General features: G+C 37.2%; 1 protein-coding gene across 1 annotated transcript in view; it reads left to right on the top strand.

The window, feature by feature from the left end:
* Positions 1–721: 721 nt before the first annotated feature.
* The window catches only part of TUSC3 (tumor suppressor candidate 3), a 215,322-nt gene continuing 198,256 nt past the window's right edge, over positions 722–17,787 (top strand). Inside the window, exons 1-2 of the mRNA XM_042936655.1 lie at positions 722–742; positions 1,446–1,499. Of these exons, the coding sequence (XP_042792589.1) occupies positions 722–742; positions 1,446–1,499 (75 nt within the window). The remainder of the gene's footprint in view (positions 743–1,445; positions 1,500–17,787) is intronic.

Raw genomic sequence — 17,787 nt, 5'->3', positions numbered from 1 at the left:
TTTTTTAATGTTTGTTTATTTTTGAGAGAGAGAGAGAGTGCGAGCATGAGTGAGAGAGGGCAGAGAGAGAGGGAGACAGAATCTGAAGCAGGTTCCAGGCTCTGAGCTGTCAGCACAGAGCCCGAAGCAGGACTTGAGCTCACGAACTGTGAGACCATGACCCGAGCTGAAGTTGGAAGCCTAACCAACTGAGCCACCCAGGCACCCAAACGTAACATTTTCATGGGCAGGAATACTAGTTTTGTGCTTGGAAGAAGAAATTTGGAAATTATTTAAAACATGTCAGTATTGGGACGCCTGGGTGGCTCAGTCGGTTAAGCGTCTGACTTTGGGTCAGGTCATGATCTCACGGTTTGTGGGTTCAAATCCCACATTAGGCTCTGTGCTCACAGCTCAGAGCCTGGAGCCTGCTTCAGATTCTGTGTTTCCCTCTCTCTCTGCCCCTCCCTTGCTTGCACTCTGTCTCTCTTTCTCAAAAATAAACATAAAAAATATAAAAATGAGCATGTAATTGTTCAGATTTAATTAAAACAGCCACTAATATTTATGTTTCATTGGCATGTTTCACTATGGTGTATAATGACAGTAGCTAGCATTTATTAAATGCCTGCAATGTGCCATGCTCTGAGCGTTTTATATGTGTTATTTCTTTTAAGCACAACTTAATGTGATTTTATTGTGTAGACGAGGTTCAGTTAATTGAACTAATTTGCTCCAAATCATGCAGCTAACAATTGTGCCAGTATTCAAATACACAGTTGACTTCTAAGTTGTATGGTGTAACTAATGACCAGTTTCCTGTGTTTCTCATACTGAGGACAGAAGAGTAAATGCATACCTAGGGGGATCTGGAGGTGTAGCAAGATGCTGCCTGATTGTTCAAAATGTCCATGTGGTATTAGACTTTATATTAAAACATTCTGGAACTTTTCTTTCTATTCCATCATCTGTTAGGTTTTTCCTTTAATTTTTAAAATGTAATTGCCTATTTTTTATACTTTCAGTTGTTGAAAATAACTATTGCTTCAGGGTAGTATACCATGATTCTTGGCATAATATCAAGTCATCCTAAGAGTGCCTAGGATTATTCTGTTTGTGAAATGAGATAGTGACAGGTATAATGCCTTCTGATAGAATCTTTATTCAGAATTCTTACTAGCTTCAGCCATACAGAGCTTGTGTATGGCAAGCAGTTAAACAGTTCATAAACAGTGTGGTGGAATCTGCAAAGTTGGCTTGCCATACTTCCATAGAATTTGCTGGTAAGGAGGCACGGAGCCCAAATGGATTTAGGTAGTTTCATTACTCTGGACACAGAAGGCATTATGACCTTCAGGTTCTAGTGGGCTCCCCTGTCTCCACCCAGGTGAGTGATAGAGGGGAGGGCCCTGGTAGATGCTGTGCGCTCAGTGAGGCTGTGTCATGGCCGAGGACCATGAGTTTAGGAAACTGTTTTAAAGGAGGCCTGGCTAACCTGTTCAGTCTTTGCCCTGCAGAAGGTATATCTTTATTACTCTGGTTAGGAAACAGATGTGTCCTCTGACCCAGAAGGAAACCTGTCTCTAGCTTCTGAGGCTTGTTTTGCAAACATTACTGCAAAGATATTCTGGAAGAAAAGCTATCCTAGGGCATGCCGATATTGGAGATTTGTTTCCCAAGCACACGCCATCTTGTAACTTCCCTGGCAATTCCAAATATAAGGAGAAAACATAAGGGGGAGAATGATCGGCCAGTCCTTTTCTTGGGTGATTTTAACGATTTCCATTGTCATTTTTGGGTATTTTGGGTATTTTGGGTATTTTGGGTATTTTGCTCATGGCAGTTTTTCCAGTCTTTTTCTTCTTCTTCCTGAATGCATTATCTGGGTTAGGTGCACTTAGTAAGAGGTGCAGTAAGAAATTCAGCATTATTCCGTTAAAGGAACCTCACTGGCATTGAAATGTTAACCTAGTTCGTGGTCACCTGTTACTTTTTTTATGCACTCTCTCCCTCTGTCTCTACCTCTCCTGCTCTCTGTACACTCCAACCCTACCATTAAGAGCTATAGATGTTTAACCTGCTGCAGTCCTCATTGTGGCTCCCCAAAGCATACATTTATGATTTTAAATATAAATATGATGAGGGTGGGAAAATTGCACAGGTTATAAAAATGTCAAAAGCATTATTTTTTAAGCACTCGATTTCTTCTGTTTTGTTGTCATCCTGCTCTTATTTCTTCCTCCGTGTGGTTAGACTTCATCAGATTGTCTGTCTTGCTCAGGCTCTTTCTTAAAACCAGAGCTTCTTTTCTGCTTTTAGCAGTTAGGTTATGGTGGGCCCGACAGTAGATGTGGTTTAGTAAAGCATTCAGCTGCCTCTCAGCCTGATGAGAGTAATTTATTTACCGATAATTCTGGTAGCTCTGCCTCACAAAGCCTACTTCAGAGTTCTTACTCACAGGTGTTTCCCTAAGAGTTAGACTAGCACCGTCTCATTCTTCTTCAGAATTTGGGAGGACTTATATGCTGTCTTAGTTCGGGCAGCCGTGACAGAATACGATAGATTGGGTGGACTACAAACAACAGAAATTTATTTTTCACTATTCTGGAGTCTGGAAGTTCCGCTAGGGTGCCAGTATCATTAGGTTCTGATGAGAGCTCTCTACTGGGTTGGAGACGGCTAACTTACTGTAGCCTCACATGGTGGAGAGAGGGCAAGAGAGCTCTCTGGGGTCCCTTTTATAAGGCACTAATCCAGTTCATGAGGGCTCCACCCTCAATACCTAATTACCTCCCAGAAGTCCTTCTTCTTAACACCATCGCATTGGGGGTTAGGATTTCAACATGTGAATTTGGGGGAGGACACAAATATTCAGTCCGTTGCAACCACCTTAGAGAAATCGACCATGCAAACATTATTGTAAAGCTAGACGTTACGTTTTGTGTCCAAATGGATTTTTTTTAGGTGTGATTGACTTGGAAAATGTTAGAGGGATCAGCCAATTAGGAGCTATTACGTATGCCAAATCTCATACTTCCAGCTGTAGGAATATCTCCTGCTGTGGAGCTAACTTATCCCAGGGTTAGTAGAGACATACCTAGTTTATGCTTCCTTTTATTGTGCTTCAAAGATACTGCATTTCTTTTTCTTTCTTTTTTTTTTTTAAACAGATTGAAGCTTTATGGCAACTCTGCATCCAGACACCATTTTTTTTCCTTAGTAGTGTTTACTCACTTGTCTCTGTTCCATTTCAGTAATTCTTGAATATTTCAGACTTTTTCATTATTATATTTGTTACAGTGATCTGTGATCAGCGATTGTAATTCACTGAACGCTCAGATTATGGTTAGCATTTTTAGCAATAAAATATTTTTAAACGAAGGCATCTATAATATGTTTTATACATGATGCTATTACATGCTTAACAGACTACAGTATAGTGTAAACATGACTTTTGTATGCAGTGGGAAACCAAAAAATTGATTTGACTTGCTTTATGGTGATACTAGCTTTATTGTGGTGGTCTGAAACTGAACCCACAATGTATCTAAGGTATGCCTTACATATTTTAAAGTTATCTTGAAGGAGAAAAGATAGTTTAACTTCTGGGATTTTCTTTGTTTATTTCTACATAATAATTTTTATTTACATTTTTCTTGCATTTATTGTTTAGAAATGTTCTATACTTTAAGCTTATTCATTAAAAGCAGTAAGTGGTTCTTTAAAAATATATACATTGTCATTTGAAATGCACAATGTATTCGGGTGAATAATTATTGCATTCTATTATTTTGCATGCATATATATGTATGTAGTATGTATATAATAATTTTTGCATATATATTAACATTGCATGCATATTATATTTATATATAAACCTATATTCTGTGTTAGGAAATAACAGGAATTTTGTAAAGTTCATTTTCTTTGTGTTTGATTTTTTTTTTAAGTTTATTTATTTATTTATTTAGAGAGGGAGAGAGAGTGAGTCTGTGCCATGGGGGAGGGGCAGAGAGAGAATCCCAAGCAGGCTCCGTGCCTGACTCAGGGCTCAGTCTCCCGAACTGTGAGAACATGACCTGAGCCAAAATCAAGAGTCGGCTGCTTTGCTGACTGAGTCACCCCAGCACTGCCTGTGTTTGATCCTTAACACTGTTTTAAAAAGGACAAAAACTACCTTGTGAACTAACCAGCAGAGTATAAAAACAGCTACTGAACTGGAATCATTTGATTTTATTTTGCATTGATTATTCAGAATTGGTTTTCAACTGCAATGGAATCTTTAGATATTAGATTTTATTTAGATATTTTTATTTAGATTTTATTTAGATATTTTATTTAGATTTTATTTAGATATTATTTAGGTTAAATATCTAATATATGTACATATCTTGGTAAGAGGATAGTATATTTTATTTCAAAAATTCTTCTGTGATATACTTCCTTGAAAAATACATAATTCTTATTTTTGGTGGAAATGATATGTTTTTTAGACTTCTCGAAGTTTTATTTAAATTCTAGTCAGTCAACATGCAGTGCAGTATTGGTTTCAGGAGTAGAGTTCAGTGATTCATCACTTACATACATGTGTATGTAAATGCACATGTGCTTCCTAAAAGCACTTTTATCCCAAGATTAAAACAAATTTTAAATCCAGAAAAGGGTTATAAAAGTCAGTGAGAAATGTGTGATTTATATATTAAGATATGTATTAGTTACAGGTGAGTATAGTAGCGACTGAATAAGATTACCAATTTCAGATTTTGAGATTGATCTCAGCTTTTTTTTGGTTTTGTTTTCCTGTTGAAATTTAAAAACTATTATTTTACTGTGGTTCTTTATTTGAACCCATATAGTGCAAAGATTCCCATTTTAATTTTTCTAAGTAAAAGTTTTCTATTAAAGCAACAAATCAGTTTTGAATGATGCGTGCAGAACTCTTCTTAGCTGTGAGACTAAACTATAAGTTCATGAGTTGATGGACCAGCTTCCTTTTGCTAGGCAATTAGGATTCTGCTGCTTTTTCTATCGGATGTGAAAATAGAGTAAAATATGTTGTTTCTCTTGAAAAATAAAACTTGAACCAGTTTTTATAAAACCTCTTTTATTGTTGTTCCAATAGTTTCCTTTATTGTTACTTGTGTATCCAAATGGGTTTATACATTCATCTATAATGAAGGGCATTTGACTACTTTGATTATACACAATTCCATATTAAGTTTCTAAAAATTCATGTTAACATTTTAAATGGCAATTAAATACTGAAAGATTAAAGAGAACAAAAGTTAAAGATACTGTAAATAGGGGCTACTGGGTGGCTCAGTCGGTTGGTTAAGTGTCCGACTCAGGTTAATTGTTTCGGCTCAGGTCATGGTCTGACAGTTTTGTGAGTTCGAGCCTCGCGTGGGGCTCTGTGCTGGTAGTACGAAGCTTCTTGGGATTCTCTCTCCCTCTCTCTCTGCCCCTGTCCCACTTGTACTGTCTCTGTACTGTACTCTCAAAATAAATAAACTATAAACATATATATGTGTGTGTGTATATATACATAAAATAAAAAAGATAACTGTAAATAACTTGAAAGATAGATACAGGTTATAGGTGACCGTATAATTGACATGAGAATTGGAACACATTAGGGAATGAAAGGGGATGCTCATAATAATTATCCTGTGGTAATAGGAATAATTTATGATTGCTCATGTATATCTGATACAAGTACCCTGAATGATGTTATTTCTTAAGGACAACATAAGTAGTATATTTTGGTTTAGATATTTTTAAAATGTACATTTGCTATTTTGCACAGTGCATCCTAGAGTTAATAATCAAGATAATTTGATTTTATTATGTTAGGACAGTTCAGCTTAGATTTGTTTGAGATAGAAAACAGTTCAGCTTAGATTTGTTTGAGATAGATTTGTTTGAGATATTTTTCATTTGGTCATGCTTTGTCGTTTGTCTATTTTTTATTTATTTATTTATTAATTTTTTTTATGTGTGTTTATTCTTTTTTGAGAGAGACACAAGCGCGAGCAGGGGAGGGGCAGAGAGAGAGGGAGACACAGAATTGGAAGCAGGCTCCAGGCTCTGAGCTGTCAGCACAGAGCCCGACGTGGGGCTCGAACCCACAAGCTGTGAGATCATGACCTGAGCTAAAGTCGGATGCCCAACCAACTGAGCCACCCAGGCACCTTGTCTCTTTATTTTTAGTCTTTATTTGATGAATTATTGTTATCCTTTAATTTTTCCAACATGTTTTTTTTAGTTGTTTGAACATATTTAAATAGCTACATTAAAATCTTTAAGTCCAATATCTGGACCCACTCAGACAATTTTTCTCTTCTTTTTTTTTTTTTTTCCCTGTGCAAGGTTTGTACTTTTGTGTTTCTCCACATGTCTTTTTGTTGTTTCTATATATGTTTTTTTTTTGTTGAAAAGTGAATATCTTAATCAAGTATATTTTAGCAACTCCAGATTCTGACACCTGCCTTTTCCCCCAGTTTACTCGTGTGCTTTTTACTTTTTTAATTGTTTAGTGTCTTGCCTGGAGTGATTCTCTGGAGTCTTATTTCCCTTGTAGTGTTCAACTTTGGATTTTAATGCTCCGTTTTTTGCCTCCTTATTTTTGTTTTTAACCTGGCTAAAAATTGCCGATGATTGGTTAGATTTTGTGGTTAAGAGCCCAGACCCAGTAAGCCTTACACCCTTGCAATGTATCTGTGTGTGGTTTGAGGCATGTTTTCAAAATTCAGGGAGTTTTTATGTTTGCCTGGTTTTTAACCAGGGATTAGCAGCTGGCAAGTACTTTTTCTAGTTGTTGTGAGTGTAGAGTATAGTGTGTACTTGCAGCTTTCCAGACCACTGGGCGGGGGGGTGGGGGGAAGGGGGGGCGGCGGCGGGGAGGGGGGGGGGTTGTTGAGCGCGGTCACAGTAGGGTCCTTTTTGGCAGTATCTTTCCTGAATCCCTTTGTTAAATTTATGACTAGTGTACTGTTTTTCTTGCTACGTCTGGTCTCTAATTTTTTCTCTAACTGCTTGCTAGGATAAGCTCTATTGTTTAATATAAGACCTCAGGCAGTGCTATGGCACCGCCAATTCTCATGTCTTCCTTTCCTGACAGAGCCTCTGTTTTATTGTCTTGGAACTGGGGATCAGGGGGATCGTGGCCTGTTTCTCCCTGAGAAGTAGCTCAGCTCTATGAGTAGGAGTTAAAAGGGGATTCCCATCCTGGTCTTCTCAGCGTGTCCCTTGCTAGTGTGGAACCTCTACCTTATGCCCTACAGACAGGGGTTGGCAAGGAAAGAGAGCCCTCTCCTCTTCCTTCTCAGACTCATCTGCCCAGAATAGAACTTCTGCAGCTCGTAACTGGGATCGAGAGTAGGAGCAATTTCTGGCTCAAATGCCACACACTTGGTGTTCTTACCAAGATGCTGTAGGTTATCTTGAATAAATGCTTGTCAATTCTTTACATGGCCTTAGGTCAGTTTCCAGAGTTAAAATGCCTGATTTTATGTTTTAATAATCACTTTTGATAATTTTCACCAGTTTCATTTTGGTTTTCTGAGGTAGAGGGTCTGCCAAACTTCTGTCACAGCTGTTCCAGAAATCCTGATTCTAGAAAGCATCTAACAGATACTTTATGCATCTGAGTGACAATGAAATTAACACATGGGAGGGTAAATGACTTAATGCCAGAAACTAGTTTGTGATGAATCTGACCTTGTTTTTTTTTTTTGTTCTGATTTTAGGTTCTACTCATTCCGTAATTACCATAGCTTCTAAACTATTATTAACATAATATCAAAATTCAACTTTGTGATATGGTGGTGCAGGCTGAAACCAGACTGGATAGGATGTGATTCGTAGAGCTGTGAAATCTCTGTCTTCACTGAACACCAGGGCTGATGTGAAAGTCTAGATTCATGTGCCCTCTTCTCTCACTATTCCCTGTGTATCCTTAGCTCCAGGGTGACGTTTCTCCTAGATATGGAAGGTTATTTCTTGTGTTAAGAACATGTGTATATGGTAGCTGTACTGCCCCACTAAAACAGCCCAAGTAAAATTGGTAGTACCTATTAAAATTATTTTGGCTATTTCTAACAAATGACATAACAATATTTTTTTTAATGGGATAATAATACCCATAATCTCTACTCTCTTAAATTTACTCCTTTTTGCGTTTTTTTTTTATTAGAGTATAATTGACCTAATGTGTATTAGTTCCACGTGTACAACGTAATAATGATTCCACAAGTTTATATGTTATGTAGTGCTCATTTCAAGTGTAGCTGCCATCTGTCACCATACAATGCTGCCATAAGCTATTACAATACCATTGACTGTATTTGTTATGCTGGGCTTTTGATTCCCTTGACTTATTCATTCTGTAACTGGAAGCCTCTATCTCTCACTGCACTTAACCCATCTTGCCCATCTCCTAGCCCCCCACCCCTCTGACAACAATCAGTGTATTCTCTGTATGCCAAGTGAAATAAGTCAAGACTGAGAAGGCTAAATACCATATGATTTCACTCATGTGTGGAATCTAAAAGCACCACCAACAAATTTTTTTTGAGTTAAATCATATACAGTCGACATGTTGAAGCTAAAGTGTTTACCTGCTGATGAAACTAAATGTAATAATATTTGAAAGGTAATCAAGATTATTCTGCTTTCTCAGGATTGAGTTGGCTATTTGTGGTTTCTGTTCTGTATGAGTTACAGTATTGTTTTTTCTGTTTCTATTTAAAAATGCCATTGGAATTTTTTTTACTTAAAAACATTTTTTTAAATGTTTATTTTTGAGAGAGAGCGAGCGAGAGAGAGAGTGTGCGAGTGAGCGGGGAGGGACAGAAGGAGAGGGAAACACAGAATCTGAAGCAGGCTCCAGGCTCTGAGCTGTCAGGCCAGAGCCCCATGCGGGGCTCAAACCCAGGAGCCACGAGATCATGACCTGAGCCAAAGTTGGATGCTTAATTGACTGAGCCACCCAGGCACCCCTTTATAAAATTTTTTAATGTTTATTTTTGAGAGCAAGCATGCCTGGGTCAGAGGCAGAGATAAAGGGGGACAGAGGAAGCCGGCTTTGCCCTGATAGCAGCAAGCCCAGTGCGAGGCTCCAACTCACGAACTGTGAGATCATGACCTGTGCCGAAGTCGATGCTCAACTGAGTCACCCAGGTGCCCCCACTGGAATTTTGATAGAGGTTGCTTTGAATCTATAGATCGCTTTGGGTAGTATGGACATTTTAACAGTGTTAGGTCTACCAGTCCATGTGAACAAGATGTCTTTCCATTTATATGTGTGTGCTATCTTCAATTTCTTTCATCAGTGTTTAGTGGTTTTCCCTATACAAGTCTTTTACCTCCTTAGTTTATTCCTAAGTATTTTGCTCTTTTTGGTGTTACTGTAAATGATACTGTTTTTCTAATTTTCTTTTTTAGATGGTTTATTGTTAGTGTATAGAAATGCACAGTATTGATGAGAATGCAAAATGGTGTAGCTACTATGGAAACTGTATGGAGGTTCCTGAAAAAATTAAGACTATAACTACCACATGATTGAGCAATTCAAGTTCTGGGTATTTATCCAAAAGAATTGAAATCAGAATCTTGAAGAGGTATCTGCACTCCCATGTTCATTGGAGCACTGTTCACAATAGCTAAGATGTAGAAAAAACTTAATGACAAATGTATGGATAAAGAAAATATGGTATATACATTCATTCAGCCTTGAAAAAGAGGGAATATGTGACAACATGAATCAGCCTTGAAGATGTTATATAGTAAGTTAAATACTAGTCACCAAAAGACAAATATTCCACTCATGATGAGGCATCTAAAATAGTCAAATTCCATAGAATCCAAGAATAAAGTGGTCATTGCCAGCTTCCTGGGAGAGGGAGAAGATGGGGAGTACTAATTAACAGGCATAACATTTCAGATAAGCAGCATGAATAGATTCTAGAGATCTGCTACACAATATTGTACCCGTAGTCAACAAGAATGTATTATATACACTTAAATTAAAAAAAAATTAATGTTTATTTATTTTTGAAGGAAAGAGAGAGCGTGAGCAGGAGAGGGGCAGAGAGAGATGGAGACACATAATCTGAAGCAGGCTCCAGGCTCTGAGCTGTCAGCACAGAGCCTGACGCAGGGCTCGAACTCACGAACCGTGAGATCGTGACCTGAGCTGAAGTCGGTTGCTTAACTGACTGAGCCACCCAGGTGCCCCATACACTTAAATTTTTAAGTGGATAGATCTCATGTAGTGTTCTTACCGTGATAAAATAATTTTAAAGGTTATCCCTCTCCCCAAAAGATGATTCTAAACACCAACTGGAAATTATTGTGCATGAAGCAAAATCTGACAATGTTGTTGCATTAAGATACAACCTACACTGTGTTTCCTTACATCTCTAAATGTGTCTTCTGACTTTGTAGTCAGGAAGGATTAAGTAATGCCAATTAAATAGATTTAACATCAGTGAACATTTCTGGTAGGAGGAGGAACCATTGCTGATGTGGTTTCCCTTTTGCTGTGACCTTATATTCCTTCCAAACCTAGGAAGTTAAAGAGGAAATTGATTTTTTGAAGATACTTTAGAATTTCTCTATAGCATCTCTTGATTCTCTTGATCTTGTGATCCTAATTTGAGTTACAACTGAAGATTAGGCATAGCGCCCTGAAGTTTTTGGTAGATTTTTAAGCTTCATTGTTTAGGAACTTGACATTTAAGAAGGTGAAAATGTTTTTAAAAATTCAGTAAAAAAAAAGGAGCACTGAGTAATGTATAAATTGTTGAATCACTACGTTGTACACCTGAATCTAATATAACACTGTATGTTAACTATATTGGAGTTAAAAAAAAATCCAGTGGTGAATAGGGTAACTATTCTTCCATGTGATTATACACACACATTTCAGATAAAGTTCCTTACCGCTATGAAGATTATGAACAATGGATCTGTTCCTTTTATTTGTCAAACACTTAAGTAGACTGCCATGACAGACATTGTTTTTAGGTACTTTATAAATATAAATTGAGTGCTGTGATAATCTAATTGTAATCCATTAAACTTAATATTTAATCATAATAATTATAAGACTTGGTACCATTAGGAATTCTAAGTTGTGTTCTTTTTTTGTTTAAGCATTTATAGTCACTTTGTAATTAAATGAAGAGGAACTAAAACTCTCTTTAGATTTGAAAGCTCTAGCCAATGCAGAGAAGATTGACATAGATGGTAAAGAGTGAAAACCATGTTACATGGGTGAATATTGAAAATAATTTGGCAAGTTTAACTTAAAAAATGAAAGATAACTGCTCATTATTATTCCCTTTAAGTATTTAGAAACGTATGTTCTATGGTTAAGCCTTATTCTTTGTAGCTCCAGAGGGCAAAATTAGGTTCAGTGGCTGGATATAACATGGGTAAATATATACTCTTAATATAAGAAGGAATTTTAAAGTATTATCACTGTTTTGAAATGAAATATCCCTGCTGAGATAGCAAGCTAATTTTTATTAAAAGTATTGACCTTCAGGGGTGCCTGGGTGGCACAGTTGGTTGAATCCAACTCTTGATTTTTGGCTCAGGTCACGATCGCCTAGGGTCGTGGGGTTGAGCCCTGTGTCAGGCTCCTTCGTAAGTGTGTAACCTGTTTGAGATTCTCTCTCCCTCTGCCTGTGTCCCCTGCTTGCACTCTCTTTGTCTAAACAAGCAAAAAAACTATGGACATTCTGTCATCAATTGTCAGGATACTGTACATGTGTATTGTATGGGAGGTTTAATTAAATTACAACTACTCCAATGCTAATTATATTCTTTTGTGAAGGGAAGTGGTGCTGAATTATTTTTTACAAAAGGGATTTTTTTTGGTGTCTTTCTTGGAGAACTCTGAAAAAGACAAGAGTCGTGAGCCTTTTATATAGTTTAAACCAAAAATATGTCTTATTTGAGAAGAGACTTCTCTTAAATGATTAGGATACATTTTTAGGAAGGAAAAATCAGGAATGGGAAGAAGAAAGGGGTGTAAATCACCTTAGTAAGCAGATGTGCTGAATCAAATCTCATGACAAGCGGTGTAAGTAGATTGCCCTTTCTACTAATGGGGTGGGAGTTTGCAAGAAAATGCTCTTAAAAACAGATACTTACATGAAATGTGATCAAATGCATTGGTACACTGTAACATTTCTGTGGGAATTAAAAATAGTTAGATGCTTAGTCAATGTTAAACGTTTAATTTTAACATATTCTCAATTGTGAACCTCATAAACATATTATCATTAATTTGAGTGGATAGAGGACAAATGTTTTGATATGCCAGTGAGTAGTTTTAAAATTATTAATCAGAACTAAAGACAAACTGATGAAGGAGGATAAGAGTTTTGTTTTGTTTTGTTTTGTTTTTGCATTATAAAAGTGGGAAAAGATTTCACTTACATGTCCTAATTGTCTTACAGTTCTTTTATGTTTTTTTTGAAAGTTTATTTGTTTTTGAGAGACAGCATGTGTGAGAATGAGCGAGGGAGGGGGCAGAAAGACAGGGAGAGAGAAAATTCCAAGCAGGTTCCACGCTGTCAGCACAGAGCCTGATGTGGGGCTCCATCCCATGAACTATGAGGTCATGACCTGAGCCGAAATCAAGGGTTGGATGCTTAACCGACTGAGCCACCCAGGTGCTTTGTCTTTTATGTATTTTGATTAAGTTATTACTTGTTCATTAAATCTATACTAGCACTATTGGAGGTATTTACAGGTTTACGTAAATCTAAAGGTGAAGAAAGTATGTACTATTCAGAGATTCTGTTTAGTGAGAGAGACCTATATAAATACTAAGAACAACAATATGATAAGTGCTAGGTTCATTCACTTGATGATCTGATAAGAATAAGTCCATGGCTCTGCATGGTAAGAATTGAGAAAGCTTCAGAGTTAGGAAATTGACTGAATTTAGTTTTGACTAGTGAGGAGTTTGACATGCTGATAAAAGCATTTGTTTGAATCTGGACTGGGTTGGTGGTGGTGGTGGTAGTGGTGGTGATGGTGAAGGGAGGGGAATGGAGAATCTCAGCTGGTGAGAACAGCACTCACAAAGGTACAACAATCTGAAAGTATGAGTTCAGGGAATTTCAAATAGTGAGTTTTGCATTTGCATAAGGCATTTTGCATTTGCGTTTGGCACTAATGTAAGGTGAGGATGGATAGACATCAATGGAAGCCAACTCTTGAAGGGTGTTAAATGCTATACAAAGTGTTGGAAATTTACATTGTAGGAGATGCGAAGATATTGAAGGATAATACACAGATGTGTGAGGCGCTACATCTATCTGCATTTAGAAAGGTAACTCAGTAGTATAGAATAGATTTTGGGTTGGAGGTATTTTTTAAATATGACATTCTTAGAATAAAGACCGATCAGAGCTATAAAAGTACTAGTTTCGGAGAGATAATGAAAGGCTACTGATCCTGTGGTGAAAGGAATGGAGAGAAAGGGGATAGAGCGAAATGTTTTAGGAGATGGAATGGCTGCTAGGGAATAGGAATAGAAGAGACTGGGGACTGGAGAATGGATTTTATGTTTCTGGCGTAGGCAGCTGATTATTCCCTGGCATTAATAGTACAAGTGTGGGAGGTATATTTGGGTACACATGATTTCAACTTTAGACACATGGCATTTGAAGTCCTTAGAAATTTCATTTAAGGTTCAGGAGAGAGGTATAGACTTGGAATCCATAATTGGTGTTATAGATGTGTAAGTTGATAAAGCCATGAATGTAGATGAGATCACCCAGGGAATTCATATAGGATGAGGAGACTAGATGGCCAGGAGCAAAACAATTCTGGGAGGAAAAAAAACCAAAACCAAAAAACAGCGAAGAAGGCTGTAAAAATTAGGGTGGAGTGAGGAAACTAGGGGACGTTGGTGTGTCGGAAACTGGGAAAAACATTTCAAGGAGGAAGTGACTAATGGTGCCAAATACTATGTTTAGTAAGGTGAAGCCAGAAAAGTATCCACCAGATTTGCTAGGTCATTTTTAGTTTGTCAAGAACACTTTAAGTACGGAAGATTGGATGTTCTGGGTTAAGAAGTGAACTCAAGGCAGAAACAATTGGACAGATGACTTTTTAAAGAGCAGGAGGTGGGGAAGAACACAGTTAATTCGAAGTAAACAGGAGTTCAAATGACAAGCGTTTTGTTTTTTATGGGAGAGGCTAGAGCTGGTCTATCGGACAAACATCAGTAGAAGCCTGTAATCTACCCTGAAGATCTGAAGGTGGGTTAGTAGAAGGCTAAATGATTAATCAAGGTCCTAGAATGATTTGATTTCTGGAACACAAGTAAAGGGGCTACCTCTGACCCTGTGGGACACATACTTCTCTGAATCTAGGGTAATTAGTGCGCATGTAAATAATTTAGGGAAGAGAAATTGAAGAGGTTTATGTAACATGGCTTCACTTTTTGCCATGAAGTAGGAGGTAAGTCAGCGTAGCAAATGTTATAGATTGTCCAGGGCCAAACACTGCTATTGCTGTGGAGCCAGGGCTGACATGGAGAGGTAGCTGGGGAGCAGAGTCCATAGATGATTTGCTTGGTAACCGGCATCAATGAAATGTAGTGGTTCTTAGAGTAGTCTTTGGGCCAGCAGCTTCACCATTACCAGGAGCTTGTTAGAATGAAAATTCTTGGGCCACGCTGACCTTTTGACTTTAAATCTCTTAATTTGAAAAACGAAGCCTCCCTAGTAATTCTGAAGCATGCTGAAGTTTGAGAACTGCTGCTGTTTGGGGGATTGCACTTTGAAAAACACTGCTTTTATTACTACCAAGTATTTCCTGACTCTCACAACCCTTTTTTCTAACGTAGCAACTATTTTTCATCTTGTGCTGAAACAATTATTTAATAGAAACTTTGTGATAAACTGTATGTTCGGATTTTATTACTTATGTACTGGTTTACTGGTAAATATGGTACAAACTGAAGCTAATGGAAATGTTTGTGGACTTTGTTCCTTACACTGTTCTGTCTATATCTGTCCTGATCTTGAGTTTATTTAAAAAAATACGCCTGTATCAGCTTGCCATAAACGTTTCCCGTTTATTGTATTGTCATAGCATTTGATTTTATTACTATTTGTCTTTTATGTTAAAAGAAAAGGACCTGCCATTCATACTTAAATGATGCCCCCATGGTTTTCGAGTAGCCCTTATTAAAGGTACATGCATCTTATTTCACTCTGCTCCCCAGAAACATACTAAAAGGAAGATGTGTCTCAAAGTAGGCTATTAAGTTCTTGAATAGAGTAAGGAAAGTTGTAGAGCAGTTTTGCTCATGGCCTTTAAAACAGAATTGATATTTAGATAACTGAGTCTCTCAAATGAACTGTATCGCCAAAGATGTTATAAATTGACAGTGTTTGTGGCATAATTATTTGTAAATGCTCTATGTTTATATCACTCTTTAAAAAGTGTTCTAACGCCATTAAGTGTTTGAGTTTCTTTATTATAATTGACTTTATTATTTTCAAATCAACATAATTGCTAAGGTTTTGTCTCAGAAACAAAACTTTTTCCCCCAGTAGCTAGTCTTAGGTTGCTAGTAATTTGACCATTGCTATTCAAAGTGTGCTTCATAGATTAGCAGCATCAGTTTAACTGCAACAGTTTGGACTCATACTAGAGATATTTTCAGAATCTACAATTTAAGTAGGTTATCCATATGCATATTAAAGTTTGAGAAGCATGCCTTTAGAAAATAGAATAGGGTAAGATTAGAATCTGAGTTGGTTTTGGTAAATTGATCAGTTAGAAACTGAAAATTAATAAAGGCCAACCTCACTAAAATAGAGTTGCTAGGCCATCATGGGGAGCAAGGGTGGGGGGGGGGTCCTACCATTCAACTGTCAATTATAGGAAGAATTGTTAACAACAGACTCCAGCAGTCCTGTCAATTACTTACCCCAATGAAAGAATTCTCAACAGGAAAGAATCAATTATAGTCCTCAATAGGGAGGGAGCTACGTTGCATCATCTGTAAGAAATTGGCTACCCCTGCAACTCACTGAGCGAGAAATCATCATCACCCTGAACTCTTGCTTTTTTCCAATGGAGTTTCCTTCAAAACAACCTCTCTCAACTTCCTCCTCCTCCTATTCCTCTCCTTTGCCTATGATTTTGCCTTAGCTTGCTTGTCCCGAGTTGTACTTTTCTGCTATTTCCAAATCCAGTGTTGCTGGTAAAATATTTTGGTAGTTTTATTGTTTTTTTTTTTTTGTTTTTTTTGTTTTTTGTTTTTTTTTTTTTCAACGTTTTTTATTTATTTTTGCGACAGAGAGAGACAGAGCATGAACGGGGGAGGGGCAGAGAGAGAGGGAGACACAGAATCTGAAACAGGCTCCAGGCTCCGAGCCATCAGCCCAGAGCCCGACGCGGGGCTCGAACTCACGGACCGCGAGATCGTGACCTGGCTGAAGTCGGACGCTTAACCGACTGCGCCACCCAGGCGCCCCAAGTAGTTTTATTGTTAAGGGTAACAAAACATAAGGGTGAAGGTTAGGAAAGAAAAGTGTAGTGTGGAGCAGAGTTAATTTAACATAAGGTCATTAGTGGGTAATTAAAAATTAAATTTTAAATTAACATTAAATTTACTCTGAGATAGAAAATAAGCCCGCTGTCACATTGGGATTCATAAGTGTAGTGTGCTGGACCACTAAGCTCATGTTCTTACATCCTGTATTTATTAGGTCGTATTAAAATTCTATGTATAATTCCAGGCTTTGCAGCCTTAGATGACTTGGACAGTATGTGTAAATTTGAATTGAAAGTTTCGAAACTGATAATGAAATTGGAAAGGAACAGTAAAAAAAAAAAAAAAAAAAAAAAAAAAAAAAAATTAAAACACCTTTATAAATGCTTAAAAAGAGATGAAAAAATGCAGGTTTGAGTATTTTCTTCTTGGTGGCCCACTTACTACCACCGTCATCATCTTACAAGTAAACAGTCTTAGATAATGTAAGCAATATAGTCAGTGTCCCACCTTGGATTCATGATTGAGATAAGACATGATTTGAATTCTTCTTTTATAAAAGTTGGGAAAAAAATTATTTCCATGTATGAGCACAAGAGTATAAAAATCTCATTATTTCAAACAAGGATAGATGAGAAAAGAACTTAAAAACTTAAGTTTATTTAAGGTAAACTTGTTCGTGTTGGTTGGATAAATTTCACTTCATAATGTATCTCTAATTTCTGATATCTACTTAAGTTTTGAATTAGATTCATCTCCGTTATATATTTTGGATGTTAACTCTATTGAAATGTCATTTCCAAATATCTTCTCCCATTTAGTAGGTTGCCTTCTTTGTTCTTTTGATGGCTTCCTGTGCTGTGCCAAAGCTTTTTGTTTTGATGTAGTTCTGACAGTTTATTTTTGCTTTTGTTTTCCTTGCCTTAGGAGACCTATCTAGAAAAATGTTTCTATGGCTTAAGTGAGGAAGGTTATTGCTTGTGTTTTCTTCTAGGTGTTTTATGGTTTCAGTTCTCACATTAAGGTCTTAAGTCCATTTTGTGTTTATTTTTGTATGTAAGAAAGTGGTCTGGTTTCATTCTTTTGCATATAGCTGTCCAGTTTCCCAGCTTTTTTATTTTTTTATTTTTTTAAACTTGTTTTATTTTTCATTTTTTAAAAATTTACATTCAAATTAGTTAGCATATAGTGCAACAATGATTTCAGGAGTGGATTCCTTAGTGCCCCTTACCCATTTAGCCCATCCCCCCTACCACAACCCCTCCAGCCACCCT

The sequence above is a fragment of the Panthera leo genome, chromosome B1, assembly GCF_018350215.1.
Source record: "Panthera leo isolate Ple1 chromosome B1, P.leo_Ple1_pat1.1, whole genome shotgun sequence".
Taxonomy (NCBI): Eukaryota; Metazoa; Chordata; class Mammalia; order Carnivora; family Felidae; genus Panthera; species Panthera leo.
The sequence above is the reverse complement of the archived record's forward strand: the minus strand, read 5'-3'. Positions and strand labels throughout refer to the sequence as shown.